At 38.9% G+C, this 26229-nt stretch overlaps 1 protein-coding gene across 1 annotated transcript in view; it reads right to left on the reverse strand.

Annotated features, from left to right (window-relative positions):
* Positions 1 to 636: 636 nt before the first annotated feature.
* The window catches only part of GNA13 (G protein subunit alpha 13), a 29929-nt gene continuing 4336 nt past the window's right edge, over positions 637 to 26229 (reverse strand). Inside the window, exons 3-4 of the mRNA XM_050908350.1 lie at positions 10383 to 10433; positions 637 to 5641 (exon numbers count right to left, since the gene is read on the reverse strand). Coding sequence (XP_050764307.1) covers positions 5069 to 5641; positions 10383 to 10433 — 624 coding nt within the window. The 3' untranslated portion in view covers positions 637 to 5068. The remainder of the gene's footprint in view (positions 5642 to 10382; positions 10434 to 26229) is intronic.

Genomic DNA, 26229 nt, shown 5'->3' on the forward strand with positions numbered 1-26229 from the left:
ACAAATACTAATGTGGAGCACTAACTCTATAAACAAGCATGACTTGGTCCCAGTATTTTCACAGATTTAGTGTCCACAGCATGCCAGCCAAATCTGAGGGCTGTTGTGGAAAATGAAGCATCTCAGGCCTATAAATATAAAAACTGACAAGGAGAAATTAATGTTTTGCTGCAAAACATTGCTTCATATTGCAGCCAGTTGCAAAACAGCCAGTGATCCATTTCTAGAGGAGGCAGAGGCTGGCTTATTCAGAAAACAGCCTTTTAAAAAAAAAAAAAATCTAACTCCACAATACTGAGATATATAATTTATACAGAGGCTTGCCACTTAGGCCAGAACACACATGAGTGTCATCAATATTTTATATATTGAGTACCAAACTGGTTGTCAAATGCAAGTCAGCAACTTCCTTTTGCCTCTCTACTGGAGAGAAGGCAATCAGGCTGAACAAGAATCTGGATGAGCCCTTCTAGCAAAGAGCTTGCTGGAGACCAGAGACTGTTACATATTTTATTTGAAACACAAGATGTGGCAGGAGCAAAACAGCTGGCCTTAGCCAACCAAGGAAAAAAGTCAGTTGCCTGCCTCCACACATGATTAATTTGAAAAAATAATTTCATAATACCAACATGAGGCTGTATGTGTTTATTCATCGTCAGTAATTTTTGTACACAAGGCAAATATTAATAGCTGAAAGGCAACACTTTTGGAGAGTATGTACAGAGCAATGTACAAGCGAGTGTAAGAGGTTTTAAACTATTAATCAATTTAACCGTTTTATAAAAAGAAAGTGATGCTTTTTCTTCTAAGACCTCCCTTAGAAATAATTTATTGCCAATCTTAAACTAAAGCAAGGAGAAAAAAAAATTTACAATAAAAAGTAGTCCCTGGAAAGTTTATAAAAAGTTAAACATATAAAATTGTAAGCCACAAACATTTATACAAAGCTAATACAAATCTTGGTTTTGTTAAAGATCTATGAGGTTGTTACAAAATATATTTTTACATAAAGGCTTCAATTAAGGTAAGCTCTCACTGCTACTGAAAGCGCAGGAAAGCGGTTTTAAATAGTCTGCAATTCAACTTCTTTTCAAGTACAATGCAAAGAAATTGCAAAATAGCACTGTATTGCAATGCTGTGTAATTAAAAAAAAAAAACCTATGTTAATGGTACCATCAAATAGATAAGACCTGTAAAGTTAACTGGTGAACAATTCGGTATGGCATGAAACTTCTGATTGTTTTGAAACAGGAAATGTTATTGTTGGAAAATGAACCTTCTGCAACCATCCTTAAAGAGAAATAACCAGAGAAGTCTTCTGATGGCAATGGACATGTTAAACACGCACAGTTCTCAGTCTTTAAGCAGTGAGTTGCTCCCAAACATGGCAAGCAGATGCAGTTTGACCAAGCTATCCGGGACTGATCATAAATACTATTACTAGCCAAGTGTCATGAAGCTTGAAACACCCACCTGATCTACGCAATTTGCTAGAATAATTTTGATGGGCAAAATTTAAAGCCACTTACTAGACAAATGAGTCCAATATACAGCCTTTGAGATCAATGAACCCACATTACTTTTTTTTTTTAAGAGCAGATATTCTAGAAGAAAGCTTAAGTTTTACACAAACTGATGGCTTACGCTCCCACATACAATATATAAAAAAAAGTAAAATTTTTAAAGCCCTGATGAACAGCCACAGTTTTCAGGTATCGATCAACTCAGTTTAACGCACTGCAGCAGGGAACTGCAGCTAAAACACCGATTTCACCTTCAAGTACAGGAAGGCTGTACAAGACAGTGGTATATCTCCATACGGTCAGTGATCTTTTTAACAGAGCTCACTCCATCAAAGAGAACTAAGAAAGTTTTGGGAAACTTGATTTTCTACCTGCTTTCCCACCTTCACTAGAAGTATGTCCTGACCTTGTACCACAGACTGGTTCACATGAACAAGCTTCACTCTTACTAGCCAACTGTGACTCATTTGTTTGCTTCAGGATAAAAATCAGTCTGTTCAAAACATCAATCCTTTAGCTCTTGTACCAAAACTATATCCTGCTATGAAGAAATAATATTTAGAAACAAATCTAAAAAGAAATACAACAGTACACTCTGTGCTCCTTTTCAGGTAGCTAATGAAGAGTAAGTTTGAAGATGGAAAAGCCAAACGTTGATTCGGTTTGTTTAGCCAGTATGTTAACATAGGAACCATGTAAACAGTTACATCAAGGTTAGTTGCCTCACCCCCCTAAAGAAGTGGGAGTGGGAAACGCAAGTGATTTGATTCAATCATTTCATTAAAATAATTCATTTCTGCCTGAGATTCATATAGTGCTTTTCTACCAGGGCCTACTTTGTCAGAAGTGACCCAACATTGCGGGGTCTACCTGGCTCTCTTACAGGCCCTGGTGTTCACAGGGAAAGTGATCTGAAAGGATTAAAACCAGGTTTTATGTGTTGGTTCAGGGGAGAAGCCTGCTGAATATTTTTCCCACTTTAGCTAACATCAGAAGTGCTCAGCGCCTTGGTGATACCGACTATATCCTTAGACTGACATCAGTTTTGAGGATCTTTAGTAAGTTAACAGGTCCCTTGGCACAAAATTCATCAACATTTTACATAAACAATTTTGTTTAGACAAATTCCTGGTAAACTTCATATCATCCACTATCCAGTCTTTAGTCTTTTCTGCAATCATCTAGTCTGACATCCTGCAAAACACATACTACGGACCCTCTCCAAATTAATTATTTTAATCAGAGCAGAGATAAGTCTCTTTTCAAAAAAGAAACTTGTTCAGACAACTGTCAGCAAAGGAAAAAAACCAAACCTACTACTCCTCTTGTTGACTAATAAGGGCATGGATTTGTTCAATGTCTGTTTTCCAACACTGGACTTTGTGGCTACCAGGCAGGGGTTTGTTGTCTGCTTATGTAGCATTTATAGCTCAACCAAATCAACCTGTCATCCTTCTCCAGAGAGGGAAATGGAGAACTTCTGGACTCCCATTACAGGGATGTTGTCCAATCCTTTAAATAGCTTCACTAGCCTTTTTTGAGGTCTCTACTTCATCATCCTTCTTGAATTGCTCACATATGACCTGAACACATCAAACCAGAAGTAATCTTATCCATGTCCAGGAAGGAGGCAAAATCTACATTAAATATCCCCATCTAAAGATTATATTAATCCTCCCGACATCAGTGTTGCACCCAGACTTTATGTTTAGATTATGCACTGTGACTTCTCCCAAGCTCTTTCCAGAATTCTTTCCCCCCAAAATAGTGCCTTATCGCAGAAATCGCAGATTAATCTATGACTACTTATTGGATGATATAAAAAAATAGAGGTCTTTCAAAGCACCTAACTAAATAAAAATACACTATTCCCCTTCTACTTACAGGAGAACGAGGTACAGAGATGTTAATACAACTTACAATCACAGTAAGTAAAAGGCTAAGTTCAGAAGATGGACAGCTTTCCTATGTTCTAGCAGGAACACTGCTCCAAGTGGTGAGAATATTGTGTCGCACCGCTTGTCACATGTGCAGTATGTTAATAAAAATTCATTTAAGAAAGTATTGGCCACCATCATGATCCACAGGAATTGGCCAGTTCCATGGGGCAAAGTGGCAAGCTGAACTGCCTACATGACACTACAGTCTGGGGGAAACCTGGTAGCGGCACTACTTTTTAAAACACAAGCTCACAGGCTTACTCTCATTTTGTAGTATGCTGTGTGGTGTATGAGGATTTTGGGGCAAGAAGTATTTTTTATTATTTTTTTAATCCCATGGCAACGGTTACACCCACCCCACCACACACACCCCCAAAAAATGTAACTGCAATGGAGCTTTTGGTAAAATATTCTTAGTCACAAGCAGCACTCTGGAGTATGCTGTGCAACATATTTGGCTCAAGTACACTTAGGATTGCTAGACCGAACTGGAAAGTCTCAGAAAGAACCTCATCAGCTGAAGCACGTTCTGCTGTGACATGTTCTTTTTTCAGAAGAAAACATTCATCTTCACGGTGTCAGCTACACAAGGCCTCTGCTGGGAACACATATGCTCACATAAGGCCACTGAAAATACCGTAGGAGGACAGAACACAAGGAGGCACTTAGGTTTGCAAGTACTTCTATCCATCACCAAACGCTTACTGATTAAGATGAGGCACACTGTAAGAAGTCATGAAGAAAGTAAAAATAAACCAGTGCTATATTAAAGCGCTTCAAGAACAGGTAAGGTACCTACAGGTAACATCTGGTTAGTGAAGATAAGAAATACAAGTTTAGCTTGCTCCCCCTTCCCACATCAGAATTTCAAGAGGACCGTATCATAGTGCTCTGTGCTTTGCCATGGCTCTAAGACATACGTACAATGCAAGAGAGTGAAACCGTGTACTGTGCCATTCACTAATTCCTCGTCACTAGACTTCTGCCTGCGTTCGTACTTCCTGCCAGATATGTCTGAAGCTCCCAATCTCAGTATTTTTAAAGCACCTCCCAGTCAAACCCCATGCAAAGATTTATACTTGAACAGGAAGTACGTTACACCCAGGAATCCTACCTTCAAATAGATGATTCCAGCAAGGGATTTATGGGATTTCTAACCAGCAATAGACCTGAGAAATCATAAGTCAGCTATAGTATCACAGTCTTCATAATGAAGTTAGATGTGAAAAGTTTCTCCCCCCTCTTAAATTACTGCCACAGTCTAACAATTGCAACAATTCCACTGAAGTTTGGACTTGGAATTCTGAAGGTGGAATGAATTTTCTAGGATAATATACATGTTTGTAAAAGGTCAAATTTATCACTTTACAGGTAACTTAGACATAGGTCTGCTATAAAATTACAACTTGAGTCAACCTGAAGCTACACTGGAAGAGATTAAGCCTGAATTTCTGCAGAAATTGGCAATAATGTGTTCAGCAGCAGCTTTTAGCCACATATCAAGAAGTCTGACAGGATCTGGATTTCTCTACTCCTGCTGTAAACTTCTAGTTAAAAAAAAAAAACAAACACACAAAAGTTACTCAAAAATGTCTTTTTGCACATCACTGTAACATAAGCTGCTTGAGGTTGTCGTGAAGGATGGTATCCTTAACATCACGGAAAACTAGCCGGATGTTTTCTGTGTTAATAGCAGTGGTGAAGTGGTGGTAGAGGGGCTTCTGCTGCTGGTCCCGGCGTTTAGTACGAAAACAATCCACCAGGAATTTTTGGACATCTGTTAAGCAGTGGGGATCCCCTTCAAACTCTGGAAAATAGTCTTTGATGCTCACTTTTTGTACTTTTTCCTCAAGCAAGTCCGTCTTATTTAAGAAGAGAATGATTGAGACGTTGCTGAAAACCCGGTTATTGACTATTGTTTCAAAAATGTTCAGGGATTCTGTAAGGCGATTTGTTTGCCGATCCTCCATAAGCACTTGGTCAAATTCACTCGAGGAAACAAGGAAGAGTATTGATGTCACACTGTCGAAGCATTCGAACCAACGTTTCCGTTCTGACCTTTGGCCACCTACATCAACCATTTTGAAAGGAACATTTTTTATTTCAAAGTCGTACTCATGGATCCCTTTTGTGGGTCTTCGTGCCAGCAGTATATCTTGCTGTGAGGGAAGATAATCCTAAAAAAAAAAAAAATAAAGGAGAGTTTGCCGATTAGGATACAAGTCACAGGCACGGTGATCACAGCTGACTTGCAATCAAGAGAAAAGCTTGCAGAGGAACAGCATGAGGTTTTGAATAAACACATACATGTATGTATATTTATATGCTAACACTGAAGCATTTTGGAAAGATCTAGAGTCCAAAGCAGGAAACACACCCAACATTAAACCAAAACCTGTACCCCAGAGAACTGAAGCTTTCCATTTGCCACATGACAAGGATCCATAAACAACCTGAGAGGTGTACCATCAATTCCTCATGCCAGTTTCCCTCATTCTGGATTACTTTATGCTTCATTCATCCTCTTCCCATAAAGCTGGGAAACACGGTGGCTGCCAACACTGCAATGCAGCAAATGGGGTCTAAAACAGGTTTCTCAAATCAGTAACCACGGTAGCATCGCGTTCTAACTATGGGCACTCAGTTCCTCCCATGTTCTCACGCATACTGCACAACTGCTTCTAGAAAAAAAGAGCTGCTCCACTAAGTAATTTTTAAGGCAATCAATTATGCCAGAAAAGCAAAACCTAAGCAACTTGCTGTGTCTGTGCCATGCACCTTCTGCATCCAGCTGTATCGGTCCAAAAAGTCACTTCTATTAGCTGTGTGCCACACCTGTGAGCTCACACAGCCTGAATTTGTCCAAAACATCCTGTGCAATTCGTACAATAGGAGAAGAAACAGGCAGCTGAAGACAGCAGCCCCTTCCCAGTAGTACAGCCTAGGAGGGCACCCCAGACAGCTACACCCTGAAGTTCTCCAGCCTGCCTTTCCCCCCAGAATTAAATAGGCAGGATAAGGGGTTTTTTACTATTTTTTTGACTGTTACATGAACAGTCATCATCAACAGATGCAGATGCTAACAGGAAGAGGAATTCTTATTAGTCAGCTTTCAAGAGCATGAAATTCAAGACTCATATTGGGGATTTCTTCATTCTTAGAATTACACTTTTGCATATGGTCTAAGTCTGTCTGCTATTTAAAAAGTGCATCTATAACAGACAGCTGGCTGATGCTGAAGTTTAAAGCTTTATTGCTCACTTGTTATGGAAACTTCCTTACATTTTTCCAGCATTTCTCACAACCTCAGAGTGATTTAGGTTTCAGATTTGGCATTTTAGTGTCCTCTTAGTGAATGGTCTACGATCTCCCTTTGACAGTGCCAGTTACCAGACTTGGGAGGTTTTATAAAGATGTGTAAGACCATGGTCCAGAAAGTCTGATTCAACTAAGAAGCTGTGGCGGGGGGCACAAACACACAACTACATGGCAATTCAAATACTGGTATTCCAAGTTTAAGGCAGCTGGGCAAGTCTGATCCACAGCCTTTAAGAAAGCAATTTAAAAAAATCATGAAGTGAGCATAATGTTCCAAAAACTCAAGGATCACTTTGCTTTACTATGTAAGCTCAAAAGTGAAACTAGCTAGAGAGAGACTGTTTTGTTTGAACTCCCGGGTTTCTTTATTCAAGCTGCCCATGACTAAGGCACTGATTTTTATCATGGCATGAATTACAAAGCAGCTCTCTGAAGCACAGGCTCCCCACCCTGCACTTTTTGCTGTAGTACTATTACACATCCAAACCCCACACCACCTAAATCTGCAGGAGAGTTGAACCGCTAAAGCAGTACTATGTTCTCTCCAAACTGAGCAACAGACATGTGCTGCCACCCCCTTGTCTGATTAAAAGAAGCAACTTTCAAGGGTAATAAGATTCTTCTCTTTATTTGTTACATTTATCTTGGGTCTTTTCTACCAAGGTAGAAGATACCAAATATCTTTTTTCTTTTTTCTACCAAAAAAGAAAAGAGAGGGAGAACAATCAGACGAATAGAGCAATGACTGTATCAAATGTCACTGGGCATATGTGAAGGGATTTTGAGTAAAGCTGACTGTTAACATGTAGGCAAGAGAATGTCGCAGGTTCAACACTTATTCCATCTTTCAAACAGGAACATATAATCTTTTGTTATTCAGGAAGTTAGTCTCAAGTTCTCAGAACAAAACCAGAACGTCTTAGGAAAACTCAGGAGTAATTGAAATTATTGAAGTAAATAAATAAAATCAATTAATACAATAGGCAAAGCCATATATACCTTCAATATTAAAACAAGAGCACAAAGCAAACTCTTCTGGGAGTTGGCCTGTAATGTTTATTCAGTAAAGCTTTCAAGAACAAGGAGCTTATCCCTAGAATTCCTGACAAATTCCCTCTCGAGTATTACTCATTTAAAATTCCTTCCACACTTGCAACCACAAATAAAATCCTTTCAAGTGCTTTCAAGTTCTACATGCACAGAAGACCTACCATGTTTTATACCAGGTAATGGCTACTCTGATGCAACAGTCTGCAAATGAGTCCACTGGACGTCAAGTGCTTGGTATACAGCCATCATTTGGCTACAGGAAACTAAATACGACGACGACTAAGAAATCTCTCAGTATCTGAGTTATCTTTTTGAAGGATGATTATGTTTTCTCCCTCATGCCCAGATCCTTGGGATACTAGCAGCTTGCCACTGTTGCAATTCTGAACTAGCCCCTTTTTCACTGTTGATCCCATTCTCCGTATCTGAAGACTGCAGCATTAGGTGAATATTTTCCTTGGACGGCACAGAGTATTATTTTCTAAGTCCTTTCAACGTTTTGCCATTGTCAATCGGTACTTTTCCTACAAGCACGCCCAAGCACACTCTCCTTTTCTACACTTTGCCCAATCTTCCATGTTGACTGTTTTCTTTTTCACCTTCTCCCCCGCCCCTTTTTTTTTTGGGGGGGGGGGTGGCGGTGGTGGTGAAGGTTTGTTGTTTTTTTGTTTTATTTTCTGTGCAGCTCTTCCCAAGGATACATATTGATATTGACTCGAAACATGTGCTTTCTTCCTGAATTATCTCCTTCCTCAAAATCACTACAGTCTGTTTTCTTCTAAAGGACTCCTTTTGGTTATCAGGTAGCTCTTTTAGCTATCACATCACTGTTTGCCTAGTTAAAATTAGAATTTAAGGCATGAATAAGATCCAATCACAACATGGAAAGCAATGTCTCTCGCAGATATTTTGAATACATACAGTCTGCACTGGCAGTTGAAATAACAACAAACAGTTGCAAGGAATCCAGCCGATCCCACGTGTATATTACTCTTATTTTGCTGATCTGATTAAATCTGAACATTAAGTTCTTTTCCCTACACACTGTTATCATCAGCTCCCTTTTGGCAAGAGGCACATGAATCGCAGGTCTATCTGTTTATAAGCAATTTAGTTGCAGGCCAGCCCAGTTGTATCAGATAAGAGATAAGAACAATAAAATACTTACATTAATACAGTTTGGGGAAATAATCATTAGACAAATCTTGCATATAGATAAAAATAAACCAGAAGAACTTACCAAATCGTTCACTCAGTAACAAAAAACTTAGCTAGCACTTTTCCCACAAAGACCTAACATTTTCTATGACAGCAGATCTCGAAGAGTCCCTCTGTACCTCAACACCATTTGGTCTAACTTTAAACCAGAAAAGCTGTAGTTCAGAGCTCAGCATTCCCACAGCAACATCAGACCTACAGTAAGTGTGTGCGTATATAAAAACATAAAAAAACCCCTAGTGAATTCAAGTTTCATGCTTTAATCAAAGAATGGACCAAGGTTTCTAAATAAAGAACTTTGAAAAGAAGCTGCAAAAAATCTTTACCCAAATATGCGCAAGCGTGTGTGTGGGGAAAACCCAAAACCTGCGAAACTAAAGTGGCATTGGATTCAAAGACCATGAGAAATCCACCATTAGCAGAAAGTTTAGCAGTTCATTAAAGTGAGCGCAGTTCTCGTATTGCCTTATAACTCAAGACCAAATCAAAATTCAGAGAGCGAGTGCTGCAGTTCTCAAGCAAGATATCTGGGAAGCGTATGCATTCTGCAAGACGATCACCAGTGCTCTAGTTAGAAAAATGACAGTTCAAAGCAGAAAAATAGTCTGGCTTAAAATTAAATTTTTATCCGTTAAAGAGAAAAAGAAAAATGAAATTAAGCATGATGTAACAGGATTCAATTGAAGTGGTTTGGATTCCTTCATCATTTGTTAGCCACCAGCTGGAAATGACCATGGAGAAACTGCCTCCCCATGGAGTTCAAGCTAGCATCCCATTTTAAAGGCAGTTTTTCCACATGCCATTTCTGCAATACACGACTAATGAGCATCAGCATACAACTTCATTATTCAAGCAGTAACCAACATTTCTGTCAAAAAAGTATTCTACAGAAGTTTCAGCTTTTTCCCCAGAGAAAACAGATTTTATTCTGTACCAAGTTTGTTTATTTTAAAGTAGATACTACAGAAAGGCACCACTGACCTGTGCACTAATTTAACTTAGTGTTCTTAACTGGATATGTAAAACCAAAAGCAGCCATTTTTGGATATCAATTAGTGTTGAAGTGCTACTTTAACAGTCTTCCAACTGGACAAGCATTTGTAACTTGTATTTTGCTCAATTTCTACAGAAGTTTTATTTCCAGAAAATCTCTTGGCCCTTGCATTGCCCTGTGTTTTTGACATGTCAGTGATGAACTGCTGAGATAATGGGACAGTCAAAGTTAACTATAGTTGAGTAGACACTAACTAGTAACTAATTACATTTAATCTGTTTAAAACCCAGAGATCACAAAGACTACTTAAAACTCAAGACTGAAAAAAAACAACTTACTTGTTCTCCAAGTTTATCCAAGTTGTCCAAGAAATACTTTACAGATTCCCCCTAAAAACAAAGCAAACGGTTATTTAAATAAGTGGCACACTTGATCCCAATAGTTTACATTCTGAAGTCCAGTTAATTTACCAAAATCTAGATTTAAGTGTTGTAAGCTTTAATTGCTACCATTTTTTTTAAGCAGCTATCCTAAGAACACAACCGATGTTTTATTTTTACGCCAGTTAATATTTAAGCTTAAAAGCACAGGTAGGCACATTTATTATAATAGTTAAATTCTTTCCAAGTTTAGAATTGCTAAATAAATCCTACAGTGTTATCCACAGGGAGTATCAATGAAGCAACCACGCCTTCATTATGAAAAGACACATTCAATTCTTCTAATCCTTTGAAGAGTCTGCACATACAGGCATTCAAGTACAGGGATTAATCACTGGAGATAAGTTAATTTATAACTGCATTGCCATACAATCCCATTCATACAGGTACTTCCCCTGAGCACAGCAAATGACTAGCAGAATAGAGGATGAGAAACCACAAGAGATGAAGCATTTTACTAAAGCTTCCTATCAGAGACCAAGTTGGCCAAGAACTCCTTACTCTGGGAGTAACGAACAGAGCTCTGCGCTACCATACTGCATGATATCACATCTACCATATAGATTATCTTCCAGATTCAAGCCGTCACTGTCCTTGCAAATAGTAACTGCAGTTTTTATTTCCTCCAGTAATGCAGAACTAAAGATTTTTTATTGTAAGCCTGAACTACAGTCAACTCTCCAGAACTCTGTAGGGTGCTGGGATTAAGGAAGAACTCTTACAAGGATGCTGCTGAACCTGAGTTCACTTCCAATAGGTAATGTACTGATTGAATTTATTGCAAAGGAAAGTAATACCTTTTTAGGATTCAGCATCATCACAGAAGCAGAAACATGCTTCCTTTTGAAAGCTCTTGATTTCCAAGCTGTAACTTATTTACTTTATAGTAAATACAGAAAGAAACCATCTGTGTTTTCACTCTGTGGATGGAAGAGCAAGAATTCTGACTGAATTTTCTTGATGAGACATTCAAGAAGCATCCAAGGCTGGGGTGACCACATCTAAGCCAGACAAGTGAATTAGGACAGGAGTTACACCCTGATAATGACTTCCCCTCACTTCAATTTGAACTCTGCAAACTTATCTAGGAAGAATATCAAACCTCAATATTAAACTGTGTCATCTAAGCAGCAGTAAAGTAGGGTAGGGTAAATAACAGTCCAAAAAGGGTTCTGGCAGACACATAAGCCAGGTACCTTTGCAAGTTTTCCAGGTACTAAAAAAAGTTATATAATACAAGTAGATACCGCACCTTTAAGTGTGCAATTCGAACATCGACTTTTAATTAGGCAAGACTGGGACTCTAGTTGAAATGTGCCTTGTGCTCAACACATCTGCAGAGTCCAACACAGTTCTACTACCTTATTTTACCTTCTATTTGGCTTAACATTACCAATTTTCTCTAAGATGACAAACTACAGCAGTAACACTAACCATTTTGAAGCCTGGCAGCACACAGCAGCAACTGCTTGCAATGACGGCGGTATTTTACACTTCAGAAAATCCATTCTAGCCTCAATCCTGTAAGGAAAGTGTACAGGGAAGAGCATTCCTATTTCACAGAAAATACACAACCTTGATGCACAAATCCATCAAGGCTCCCAAGCAGGAGCAACAGGATCAGAATTCAGGCCTTCCAAGTACTAAGACCACTGTCTGTAGCTGAACATTAAGACAAAATAAAGTTTAAGGTCAGACTTAATTTCTTTTTTAGGTCCTAGTAGGAGCTGGCAACCCTCCCTCCCCCACAGGACTATGTGCATATCAGCCAGATTTTGGACTTATTAAGTGGAGGTATTTGTTCTAGAATACCTGGGCCTCAGAGGCTGTAAGTATGCATATGTATGTGTGTGCATGCATACATATATTTTAATCTTAGACACCTCTTTTTTATACTACTTACAGCAATGTCTACTCCCTAAAGAAGCGTTAACTCTGCAATACTGGAATGCATGAGGTACTACCTCTCCTTTAAGTCCTGGGGCTTACTGCTACTGCAATGGATTGAAGCAGTTGGAGCAGACAAGTAAGCCACAGCCTGTAAAGGTCACAAAACACCCCCAGAAGCAGCTTCCCAAAAGAGGGGATTTCCTGAAAACACAAATGCAAAATACATCGGCCTGCAGCAACAGCAACGCTCTAAAGCCACACATCCAACAGTAAAGTAACTGCCAGAAAGCACACAGAGAAGACTGCTTAGCTTTGTAGGCTGTCACGTATCAAAGTCAATGGCAGACAAGTATCAAGGTGGCCTTTCTGAAATCCAAGATATTAAACTATAAAAGCAATCAGTTACAAGCATAATACAGTTAGTAAAGCAGTGACATACCAGTTTCCCTCCTCCACATCTTCAGCTCAGTCACTGGGTTCTTCCCTTATGAAAATTTATTCAGACAACTAATCTGACACACCAAGCAAGTGCTGTCAACTTGACTCAACTCCGTATTTAAGGATAAAAGTTGTTCAGTCATTGGCTTTTATCAATTTGCATGGCATCAGGAACTTACAACAGCTTCAAATTCATCATCTGTTCTTCCATCACATTCCAGACATCCCTCCACATCATACAGCTACAAGCCAGTGCCTTGACTAGTCGTAATTTTCTATCTGACCTGGACATCTTCATATTAGCAGGCTAAGCTCTGCTAACTACAGATACTCTTGAGCAGCAAACTACCACGACTAACAGATTGTTATCAGAATGCACTACTACAGAACTGAAGAGTTTTAACCCATTTTAAACAAGCTTCAAAAAGGCAGCATTACAAAGGAACCAAGCAAGACTTCTGATCCTTTTCCAAAGGGGTGAACCTATGTATTTTACGCAATAATGAAGAGAAACCCACTGAAAAACCCACCACGCAACAACCAAGGAAAGTCTTAATGCCAGCAATTGTTAAAACTGAGCAAGAAAATGATCTATTCACAAGCCTGTGTGACAACAGCTCCAAAGATAGCTTCTGTGTTAGGCTACTTTTTCTTGACATTAGATACAGAACTATATCTCACTCTGTAAGTTGATGACAGTGGCTATATTTAAATGGCTGTATTCAACAGACAGTTGTTGCATTCTAAAATTTCCCTTCAGACAAACTGTAAACTCTCCGGTTTACCCGCGATGACTAGAAAAAAGAAACTGGGTTTCCCCACTCTGCCCCACTAACTCCAGTGTGGCTCACCACGTCCAGCCCCTGCCACGTGGCTGTTGCAGTAGTCATTCTCCTGCCATCATGCCACAATGGAGCCACGCCAAGGACAAAATCAATAGGAGACTGAGAAACTGCAGGATCTGCCCCCCATTAAAAAAAACTCTATAGTTCTCCATTACATTCCCATTGTCTTCACACCCGTGTTCTGTGAGCACATATGATGGAAATTTAAATTAAAGATCTAGTTTGAAAAATACAGTGATGTGAAGGTTTTAAATTAGTCACAGGTGAACTTCTGGGTTTTTTTTAAATGCAGGTGAACTCTTTAAAGTCATTTTACAGTTGAGCAGTTTTGAACTACAAACTTCTGAAGTGTGGTTGAAGGTTACCAATGACCTGCTACACTGCAGGAACCATACCATTGAGCCTTACTTGTCCACTGCCCACTTCCTTCTACTTAATTTAAAGCACAGGCCCAAAGATGCCAATAGAAGTGACAAAGTCAAACGCAGGCTTGAGTGCATTTCTCATATGCATGTTGACATATTGCAATAAAACAAACTTCTTGAACACACACCAATACAACAGAATGAATGGCCTACACATTAGCTTCAAAGATCTTCCAGTGTCAGGTGACTGCACTTTTGCTCTTTTAATACAGGATTAAAATAAATCATATCAGATTTTAAGCAAATCACTTTGATTGCTTGTAGAAGATGCCCTTTTTTGTTCAGATGGAGCGTACATATCTCAGCTGCAGCCCTTCAGCCTCCTCCTGATTCAGAAATGCATGTAAACCACAGGAAGTTGACTGTTAAATAACTTTATTCATAATTGTCAAGTATTCCATTTTCAGAAAGGTTTGATTCAAAACAGCTTGTGTGCCTCCTGGAGTCTTGTGATCCTTACTGAAGAAGCTCAAGCCAAGTTATTTCATCGTGAATATACAAGTGATTTACAAGAAAACACAACTAAATCCTATTCTTATCAAGTTACTTGATGTTACAACAGCTTCCCTTACAACATCGCACTTATTTTAACTAGTCTTCCTCATGCTTGTACAATGAAGTATCCCAAGTTTTATGTAATGCACTCTTTCTACAAAGACAGGATTACAGCACATATTGGTCATTTACCTATAAGACAATAGTGTATTGTAGCTGCTCGTGCTGTCTTCTGAAGTAAACCAGATCAGTTATCTTTTATAAACAAAACATGGCACAGAGAAAGATTACTGTCTAAAATGTTGCTAGTTAGTGCCTAAAGCAAAGTAACCACAAAAATATTTTGGGGGAGAAAAAAAAAAAGACTACATGAAATACACAACAGATGAACACGTCTTTTAAACCCAGGAAGTGGCACCAATTTATTTGGTTTCCATGAAAACAATGTCAGCAATCTAAATATGATTTGTTGAAACCTTAGCATAGCCAAATGGCTTTTTAGCTGTTCTAGGGGAACAGAGACACAACATTTTTTCCAATAGCAATCACTTAAACAAAAAAAACAAAAAAAAGAGAGAGAGAGAGAGAGAGAGAAAAAGCATCAAATAAAGATTTAGTCATCACAAGGTTTAAAGAAAGAAACATACAATTTATCAAACCATCTACGTTTGGCTGCAAGTTCAGTGGAACATACTGAACTGACAAGACTTATTAAGTATCTGAAAGAATAAATCAGACATTTAAAGAAAATAGGTGATATAACTTAGTAACTCTAAATTAGAATTATAGGAACCACCAAACATTTTCTCTTCCTGACATTACTTGAATTTCTGTGAAAAGAGAAACAAAGATTTCCTATTTTATTTAATTAAAAACCCACAAAAACACAAACAAACAAAAACAACAACAAAAAAGCTTTTTTAAAAGCCTAGTTTAGAATAAGAACAGGTTAACTACAATGTTTTTAGGCTGGCATGCACACACCTAAATTGACATGCAAACCAAACCATCCATAACATGGGAAAAGCAGCTTGAAGGAAGAAAGATGATGGAGGACTAACCAGAGCCTTAAAATTCTGCATCTTACAACACCCTAGTAATCCTTGCACCATACACTTCATTATGTATAGTTTTTTTCTGTTAGAAGCTTAATGCACATAAATCCACATCTGAGGATTTTGGCAAAGAATCCAGAGAAAAGAATCTCTAACCTTTATTGTCTTGACACACCACCCCAAGCTGATTGAAAAGAAGACTGACTGCAAATCAATACTGCTGCTACTGAAGTTTAACCAGATGTCTTCTGAAATTTCAGTAATAAGCACAGAGATAATTAATGGAGAAATGTTTTAGTCAAATCAATGCAGATTTCCTAGTGCGAGAGGTAGACAGTACTACAACCTCCTCCCCCTCCACCCAAGCGAGGGATGTCTATAACATTACACAAAAGAGGCAGATGATACGTTTATGCTGTTGAATGCACCTAGTCCTAATTTTATTGTTGAGCTCAAATCCACAATTGTCCTGATTGTTAGACCAGTAGAAGTTGAACCAAGTCTTATGTCAAGACATTGAATTGGTTTGGTTTCTTTTACTGGCCTCAGACTTGCAGGTAAATAAAATAATCTTGGTTCCTTCACAGCTTTCAGGTTTCTACAAATTAAGTTCTCTCACTGGTCACTCCTCCCAGTGCTTTCTGATGAGGATTCCTCTTTCAAACATGCCCCGTCAACAGAATAGTACAAAACTCCTACACATTCATACCTATAACTTGTTTATTCAAGGAACTAAATTTAAAAACCAGATACTTTCCCTGTTTTATAGCAGCAGTTCAGCAACTTGCTTGGTATCTCCTAAGGTGAGGGGAAACAATTTGTTTCCCAATTGCCACTCCTATGCTCTAACACTTGATACAGTGCTGTTTAAGCAGCAATTTTATTAGCAGCATTTTGGGAGTTTACAACAAGCATATACAATAACTAATTTGTAATAAGGGTGCTAAAGGTATTTAGGGAAAAGTGTCGAAGTAAGCAACAGCATATTTACTTACCAAACTGCAAGTCTGGGTCAAAATATTTGAGAGTGTGCTAACACAAAACACATTTCCTGGAGAGAAGTATGTTTCCTTTCTCTAAGTGTTAATTATGGCCAAAGTTATGCTAAAACCAGCATAAACTAGCACTCCCGCCAAAACAAAGCAGTCCGCATTTATGCCCACATGAGCATTACTGCAGCCATGTGCAGACCAGCCAAATGCTCCATGTTAAACTAATCCCTCCCTCTCTGAGAAGGAAGGGCAAACTGCTTTAAAATTGCACTGCTGCCAGTGGAAGCATTAATTGACCAGCCTTAAAAGGGCTAACGCAGAGATACCGTATGTCAAGATCAGACATTTCAGGATCTCCTAGCTTCCTCCTCTCCAGCTCAACCATTTGAATACTCATTTAAATCTGATCTGACCATTTTCAAAGACAAAATTTAAGTACATTGGGATTAATTGCCGCTTCTCTGTAAGACTGGAGAGTTTCAGACACAGGCTACATTTGCTTATACAGGAATACAAAATAATCCTGTTCTCCACCAATACACATCACAAATGCGTCACAGCTCATCCTACCTCTGAGAGCACTATCCTATTTCCTCTTTTCAGCATTTCCTGCATGCAGCTCAAGTTGTATTCGACTTTTTTCAAAGTGACAAGAACTACATCACGCGGTGTAGAAACGAAACCTGTCTTGTGTTCAGTCACACAAACTGAGTATCTGTCCTAAAAAAAGGAAAGGCTGAAGTCCTGACTCATAAAAGTAATCTTTTGTAAAACCTTTTGGTAGCAGAACAGAATTTGTATTCAGAACAGCTGGATCACATTGGGTGGAGGGTGCTCAATAGCATGAAGCTACAAAAGCACCAAGAAAGGGAGGAGTCACGCTAAGTTTATTTCATTACTGACATTTTTATCTTGCATAATGGCATTAACAAAGAAAGGTGAAGGGGTTTAAGAAGGGTTTTAACCCAATAATATCCCTTTAATCTATTATCCCCTATTTACTGTGTAATCCAATTAATCCATAATTCTCAAAACGTGGATAGCAAATGGAGGAAGACAGAGCACGCCAACCTGAGCTACTACAACTACCCGGCAGCATCTGCAAGCTGCTGGGTACCCAGGAGCATCTGCTACGGCTGCCATACCCAAACAGTTGCAAGTGAAAAAGGGGAGGTAAGCCAAGCCACGAGCTAGTTGGTCTAGAACTAAATACTCCAAATAAGGCTCCAGTATCGGCTGTTTCTCCTTCTTGCACTGAATTCAATTCTGCACTACCCTTCGAAGTGCCTCATTCACTTACACTATTCAGACTTGGATTTTCCCCAATCAGTACAGCATTTCCACGGTTTCAGATATAACACGCTATCCCAATTAACCAAATGAAGACATGATCAAGCACTAGGAAGAACTTAATCTGCATACTAGTATACCACAGAGCAAACTGTTCCAGTTTTGAATTACTTTCCCAAGAGGGAAGAAATTCAATTTCATTTTTCTTAGTTAGGTATCCCTCCCCTCTCCTGAAGAAGGGAAGCAATTGCCAGATTCTTAACAAAACTTCCTTAAAAATAAGAAAATTCACTACAGCTTTTAGGCATGAAACAGCATTCCATTAAAGCCTACAAAACTACAATTTCTTCCATGCAAGGCACACTGTTATCACATTTCCAACTAATTCTGAAAGACTACTTGGAAACCAGGATGTGCCATCTTCTATGAACAGCTGAGAATTTTAAGAAACTGCATAGCTTTGAGCTGTATGAAGTGGTATTCCATTTGTACAACTCAACAGCAGAACCCAAAAGCCTGCTGAGACTCTTCCCACAATTAGAAATCCTAGGAATACACAGTATTTATCCTGGCGCATCATTTTCCTTAGGATCACCAATGCTTCCAAAAAGGAAGCAAACTCAAGTCTACTGCAGCCCCTTCTAGAGATCAGAGCCAGGTTAAGAAATGCAATAAATGGCACATGGGACACAACACATGCAGAACCAGAGCATTTAACAAAGATGCTTCTGTTTGCCAGAACCTCAACAGAAATTAATCCATGAAAGCAAATTAGGATATGCTGCCCACAAGATCAGGTGCACTTTCTTTCTTTCTTTCTTTAAAGGTCTTTTTACTCTCTCCCTCAGTAAGTATTTACAATCCAAACTCCTCTTCCAGAAAGTTTACTTTAGGAAAGACACAGACACTTTGCAAAAGATTTTCAAATTTCATTGATGAAACAACTTTTCCAAGTCATGGCACACACGCAGACCTAGAAGTCATATGAAAACATGCACTGACCAAGACGAAACAGCCACCTCCCAATTACTATTTACACTCTGAGAAGCATCTATATAAACTTCAGATGTTTTGCACACAAAACAGACTGGAACCAGACTGTAAACATTTGCTCTTCTTTCAGTGCACTGACCCACTGGCTCCATGACTTCATGTGTTTGCAACTCAAACTGCATTTAATCTAACACTGAAGCAGTAGTGAGTCTGCAAATCTGCCATCCATCATTTAGAGCTTTACTTGCTTCCAAGTTGTACAAGACCAGCAAAGGCTCCCAAAAACATGACAAATATTTGGCATATGGAAACATATCAGCACTAAAACTGGCCATATTGAACTTTAAGATGCTTGAAAAGCCCATTATTGCATACACTGTAAACTAAATCACGACATTTCAAAAGCAGAACCCTAAACTAGATACCAATGCGTGCACTGAAGTATCCCTAGGATTCAGTTTTAAAGTACATTTGGTTTCTATTTCAGCCTCATGAGAAATCCAGATGATCAAATGCTTTTTAGCTCCTTCCTCTGCCTCAATTAGCAGAATCCATTTCAATTAAGTTCTAGTATTTCTGTTTGCAAACAGTGACATACTAATATATCAGCTCTTGTTACAAGCCATCTGACAAGATTCAGTGATAATTTCCTAGGTCTTGTGAAAGATCTACATGTATCATTAGGTGAATGTTAGTGCTTTAAAAATTAGTAAAAGCTGTGTCTAAAGCACTCAAAGTAACAGTAAAGTACACAAGACACCCTAAACAGCAGCAACATCCAAGAGGCAGCAAACATTTCACATCACTTGTAGAATTTCATACTAGAAATTAACTAAAAATAGAAAAACTAAAAATTAATTACTAGAGCAACTATATAACTGTTTGCTAGTGAAAACAGTTAAAGGTCCCAATACCATCCACATGTAAAATTTTAGTAGATCACCCTGCACTGAGTTTTTTTTACATGCTATTTTGTGTAGGTATTTTGAATTACAGATGGTGTCAGTGCACTGTGTTTCCTTGCCTGGAAATTCTGCATCCTCTTTATTTGGTCACCAGTGGGTGATCAAATACCATCATGTGCCCAGTGAGAAGCGCTTCCAGGCAGTCTGCCGAGACTCCGGTCAGTTTGTTTAAAATTATTTCTCCAGCATCATTAAACAAAGGAAAAAGATACAGAAAGTAACGTGTGATTACACATTCCTGTACCTTTCATCCATAAAAAGAACTGGGGTCTTTTCAGTTCCTTGGTTAAGTCAGTGAAGAGGAGCATGATATTCCGCTTACTTTAACTGAGGAGACTATGAAGTAATGGGAAAACATTTAAGGCACGAATGACCATGACAGAGAAGCGTGTAGCAGGGTACAGGGAATTAAGTGCCATAAAAGGCAGCTCACTGCCTATTACAGTCCAAAAGTTTTCTTCTCTGAAATAGCTGAAGTTGTCAGTTACTGTGATGATAAAGAATTCAGGGTGTTTTCTATATTTAAAATTCCTCAACTTCTCCAGCTGTATTACCTGATGTTTATTGTTAATGCAGACATGCAAGTGGAGAAGATACTGGAAATAATTTAGGACCTTCTTTAGCTGCTCACATAGTCTTAAATATTTTCTCTATTCACCGTTTAAATTTGACCCGTCAAACTACTTTGGTTGTAAAGTATAAGGGTTAGTCTCCAGGATTATTCAGAGATTTTTATTTGGATTAAATACATTTATTGTTTGAGGCTGCCGAGTTAACTAATGTTGTGTTCCATGACCCATTTATTCACCTTTAAGATATAAACAAAGGCTTCATATTCCAGAGCAATACAAGATACCACTTGGTATCAGCTAGACTCCATCAGCACCACATACAGGTCACTGTTCTGCAAAAGGGTAGGCTCTGCACCTTCTGAACTTCTCAACTGATTTGTGGTAAATTTGGATACTGACACAAAAAAAAAGTGCCAGTAGACACAATCCTGGTACGAAGATTATCTTGCTTTCTATGTGAAACACTAGTACAGTTATTCTATTGCTTTTCATACGTAGTAAGGTCAGCTGCACCTACATTTTCTCACATTTTCTTAAGCAACTTCCTCAGCTACCACAAGCTAAAGTTTCCTACCACTTTGCTAGTTCTGCATAAGAGGTACAGCATGAACTCAGAGCATTCATCATTAGCTGAAGTTTAGGTCAATAAAGACAGCCAAAACAGTCATCCAAATACAACCTGAGTGTAATATGTGCTCAGCAAGAGCAGACTTAACTAGCCTCTAAGGCTGAAGTCTTGTTACACTAAGCTCAAATTAGGGAACAGCAGCGCAAATCAACACTGCCCGTGGCATCGCACCTTAATCCTAGAGCATCCCATATTTACACATGAAAAAGATTACTCCATATTCTTTGCCTCAGGTGTAAAATTAATTTCACCTATATAGATGGAAGATCACAGCTGCATTCATACCACATGTTTTGCCAGCATGGAGATTTGCTGACAGCTATGAATACTGGGACTTTGTAGTGTAGATTGGGCTTATATTTAGTAAGTCATTTCTAAATGGACAGAGAACGGTGTAGCCATTGCTACATTTAAATTCTGTGAAGTAATGTAATAAGACAGTTCTACAGGTACTAACATGTAGTATCTTGCAGGTTAGTAGCCAGCAAGGAAATGGGCTCTGAATGAATGTTTGTACCAAGGTCTCATGTTACACTGTAAGCAGCAGAAGCAGCAAAAGCTCATCTAACACATTTGCGTCAATTTAAAAGAATCTGCTGAGAACAGGTTCACACATTCAAGACGTGTGAAAGGCTGAGAAAGTCTCTTCCTCTGAAGTCTTTAGAGGTTGTTGGCATGCACAGCATATTCAGAAGGGCACTTATATTTTACCTTTATTTAATCAAGGCTCAGTTATAGAAATCCAAATCTTTGCAAAAAGTAGGTCACCTTTTAGTCTTCTGCCACAAAATGTTTAGGAAACTAAGGCACACGATTATCAACACGGCATAGCTTGCTCAAGACAGAGTATGTATAAGAACACATCACTCTGCTCCCACACTGTATTGTGAAAGTCTGCATTTTAAAAGCAGTGGTTCCCCATAAACAGATATCTGGATCAAGTTTGAATTAAGAATTCCATCCTCAGAGGTTGCATTGAAACCACACAGAAAAGATACACTTGTACAAGCTAACTGTAGCACGCAAGACTCCAAAAAGTTGCTAGCATTCTTGGTTGAAGACAACTTGTCATGCTTCTGTCTGGCACCTGTCTGCTGGGATAACATGTCCACATCAAGATAGCTCCCATTGAAAGACCTCTCAATCCAGAGCCACATCTGTGCTTAAAAATAACAGTAATAAAAAAAGAAAAATATTAAAAAAAGAAAAATAGTAACATTCAGAAAAAACTATAGCAAATATGTTCTTCAGTAAAACCAGACCAGCTTGCACTACAACATCAATTGGCAATACAAGACCACTCCCCTCCAAACACTTCAATATTTTACTGCTAACAAGAGAAGTCAGCAGGCAGGAAAGGAAGAATGGTGGAAAGGGAAGAAGGCATTCCCAGAAACAGCCTTTCAAGGCACAGTAACTCACACAGGCTGAAACAGAAATCCTAATACCAATTTGGAAAACGATACAAAAATGGCACTTTGCGTTAAATTCATATAAGAGTTCACCTGAAGATCATTCGGCTCAATTAAAATATTACGGTCAATCCTCATTACCAAAGCACTAGTATACACATTGAAGGGCTTCTGGCCACAAACCAAGAATAAGGAAACTCAAGCCTCCTTATTGTTTGACTCTAGTGTTAATCTCTATATGGAGCCTTATTAATACAAACTCCAAGCCAGCATTATCTTGTCATTGGGGCAGGAAAAACAGCAAACCCTCAAGAACTCAGAGTCTCTTCTGAGGATCTGAATGACTCATTTTTAGGTATAAATTTGTAAAGCACTTTTCTTTCCATAGTTATAGCAACAATCTTTGATAAATCCTTTTCACATAAAGACCAAAAGATGGCAAGTAGCTCTAACCTTTCCAAGGGCTTTAAGGAGCCATGCTCACTCTACGCATGCCACCCTGTGATTTGATGTTTGGCAGACCTATTGATTGGGGAAAGAGGGGAAAATAGTTCATATTTCAACACATACAAAGCAGCAGCTTTTTGTTTTTCCCCACAAAAATTTAAGCAACATTCAGTGTAATTACAACATTGTCTTTAAAGAAAGTAACTCTGAATTATATGATTAAGTGCCCAAATAGTCAATGCACATTTTTACAGAAACGCTGGGTGATTGGATCTCATACCCGTAATGCAGAAGATTCTTCTATCAATCTGAGAAACTTTCTACCAACAGTTTATGCACTCAAGCATGTCCTAATAGAAGCACCACCTACACACTTCAAGCAGAAACAGAGCGGGACAACCGAACACCCAATCCCAGAACCAAGAGGAGATCTGGGAAAGGGAGGGGGGAAAGACATCTCTACCCCCCAACCTAGGGGTGTGGGGAGGTTGCAGAGGATGAATACAGGGAGGAATAGCAACACATCACAGAGGGCACAAGCTGTTGAAAGGCTTCTGAAATTCAGTGTCACAAATATGGTGTAGATGCTTTTAATGAACGACAGATAAGATACTCTTTTCCCAGGTTCTACGCTTGTGACTTCAGAGAGACACTGAAGTACTGACCTCACAACCGTTTCATAAGATGGGCATCCACAGTTGAGGAAGAAGACCACCTCAACATCTGGCAACCTAGTCTGGCTTCAAACACAACTGACTTCCACAGGATCACTACTCTATAATCAAGCACATTTCAAGGAGGTGTTGCCTATGCACCTGAAAGAATGGTAAAATTTGCTAAAACTTTGCAGTGGCCATTTGAGGACTCATTATTTCCAGCAGAGCTAATTTAATGTTCTCGTGTGTACAACAGCCCCAGAACCAATATTCAGAGACAGAACCCAGAAAAGCCCAACCAGAACAAGATAAAATACAATCTTCCAGCAAACCGAACAACACTCTCCAAAAATACTACTCTGCAACAGAAAAATGCTACAGAGAAGCTGCAGCAAAACTAGCAGTAGAACTTCAAGCTGAACACGCCTTTTCCTGTCTTCTATAATCTGATCTAGCACTTGCAGACATGTCACAGAAGTAAACAGGATCCAGAGGTAAAAAATGCGTATCCTATCATCCTTACTGCATCATCTATATCTGCAGTTCTATGCAAATGTGGACAGAATAAAGCGTCATCACTGTCCCTGCGCATTGCAGGTTCATGGCATTAAAAAAAACCCTAACATTCAGTGTAATTTGCAAGTAAGGCAACAAGTATCTATCTGAAGATCAACAATTGCTGGTAGCAAACATCCAAACCCACCCAGAAGTTATCTTCAACAAGAACAAACCTTTAACACATTCAAACCTTATCATGCATCTGAGCAACTCGGCTCTCATCCCACTTTTCCATTCTCAGAGAATTAGACGACTCCTGGAGACTACTTCAAAACACTTCTCTGTTAATGACTCTCACAGCAAATTCAAGAAATGCAAGTTCACAGCAAAGGCACTGAAGTGAGAGGCAGTGTACAACGGTACTCTTACTCAGAAGTGCTTTCCTCAGTGTTACTAGATACGCAGCACCAGCACTAGACACTCCTCAGCTGCCAGTGCCTCAAAGCAAATCTCAATGAGAACAGCAAACCGTTACAACCACATAATTGAATAGCTCACGAGCATAAATATAAAGGCTCGGAAACGTCTAGTTAAATCGGTTTGCATGTTGTAGAATTAAGATAATGGGTATGTTTATCCAAGTCATTTCAGGAGATTTTTACCGGAAATCAACTTGCAATGAGAAATCTGAAATGTTAATTAGATGTCAGAAAGCGTTAGGCTGATTCGGACTAACTCTGTAACTAATCCATGTTAGCCATCTGACTATAGGCCACAGGAGAAATAACCTCGGTAGATGAAGGAGAGAAAGCTTGATGATGACCAGAATCTTAAGTGTAAGTTACAGGAACTGACTAAGCTACAGAGCCAAAACAGTATTTAGTTAACCATATTAGTGGAACTATCACCCGAATTACTTCAGTTTGTAATAAAATTTGAGGGATTATAATATTAACCATCTGAGAAGTACTGAATTGGCATATATTGTACTAAGCTGTAATTAGCTCTTTCCAGTTTTAAAGCACTACACAAGCATGAACTAATGAATTTTCATAAATACTGTTGTTAGTGGCCAGAAGGCCCCTATTTTTATACCAAGGAAAATAAATCATATTGACTATCCCCATGACCACTTAAGTTAACAAAATGAGGAAGGACACTCCAGTGAACTAGGCATGGAAATGCTGATTTCTAATTCCATTAAAATACAACCAAGTTCTGTTTTTTCCCCTCTCACATTGCTATAAAAAGACCACATTGTTTCTTTAGGCTCCTAGCATCATCTCTGGCATTGTAAGTGAAAGATGACGGAGAAAAACGAAAAAAGCAAGAACAGCTCAATGATCTCTCACAAATGTACATATATGTTTAAGTTTTAACCATATGCATCGAGAAACTTTAATCTTACACCCTCTTTCTCTGTGCTTCCTATCTGTCCAAGCTAGAAATGGCTTCTAGAACTACACACTCTTGCTTCCTTTCCTCCAGAATCTCCATGTAAATTTTGACATTTTTAACTCCTTATCCATCACTGCTCTGTTCTTCATTTGCTCACTTCTACCTTTGCCCCAAAGTGTCCTATTCCCATGATAAACAATACTTTCCCAGCATTCCTGCCTGTGCTCTCTTAATATGAACCATGTTTTTCAGTGCAGTGTCAAACTTGGTCCAGTGAAAAAAGTTAAACTCGCCCAACAGTCTGAAAAGAAGTTAGAGTATGTACAGTGAAAGAATACTCTTCTACCATGCTCAGTGCCAGCATTTTACACCTTTTTTTATGCCACTTTTCCCTCTCTCCTACTCACCTAATGATTACTGGTATCTCTTCTTTCATTACATTTTTTGCCACAAGCAGTTGAACTGGAAGTAGAACAGTATTTTTCTCTTATTCCCCATTCTACTATGCTAACAATTTTCAGTCTTGAATCCTTACTTCAAGAGTCAATACTCAACACAACTGAACTGTCTGCGTCTCTTCCAACTTCCCCCTGCTCTACCTCCTGACTCGGGTACGCCTGTCACTCCCTCCTTAACCATTTGTGTCTTCCGTCCATATTATGGCACATATCTAAACTCTCTGAACACCCTTCTACAAAGCCTGTCAGCAGGTACGGCAAAAATAGGTACTGCTTTCAGGAGTTTTC

This window comes from Gymnogyps californianus, chromosome 19 (assembly GCF_018139145.2).
Source record: "Gymnogyps californianus isolate 813 chromosome 19, ASM1813914v2, whole genome shotgun sequence".
Classification (NCBI taxonomy): domain Eukaryota; kingdom Metazoa; phylum Chordata; class Aves; order Accipitriformes; family Cathartidae; genus Gymnogyps; species Gymnogyps californianus.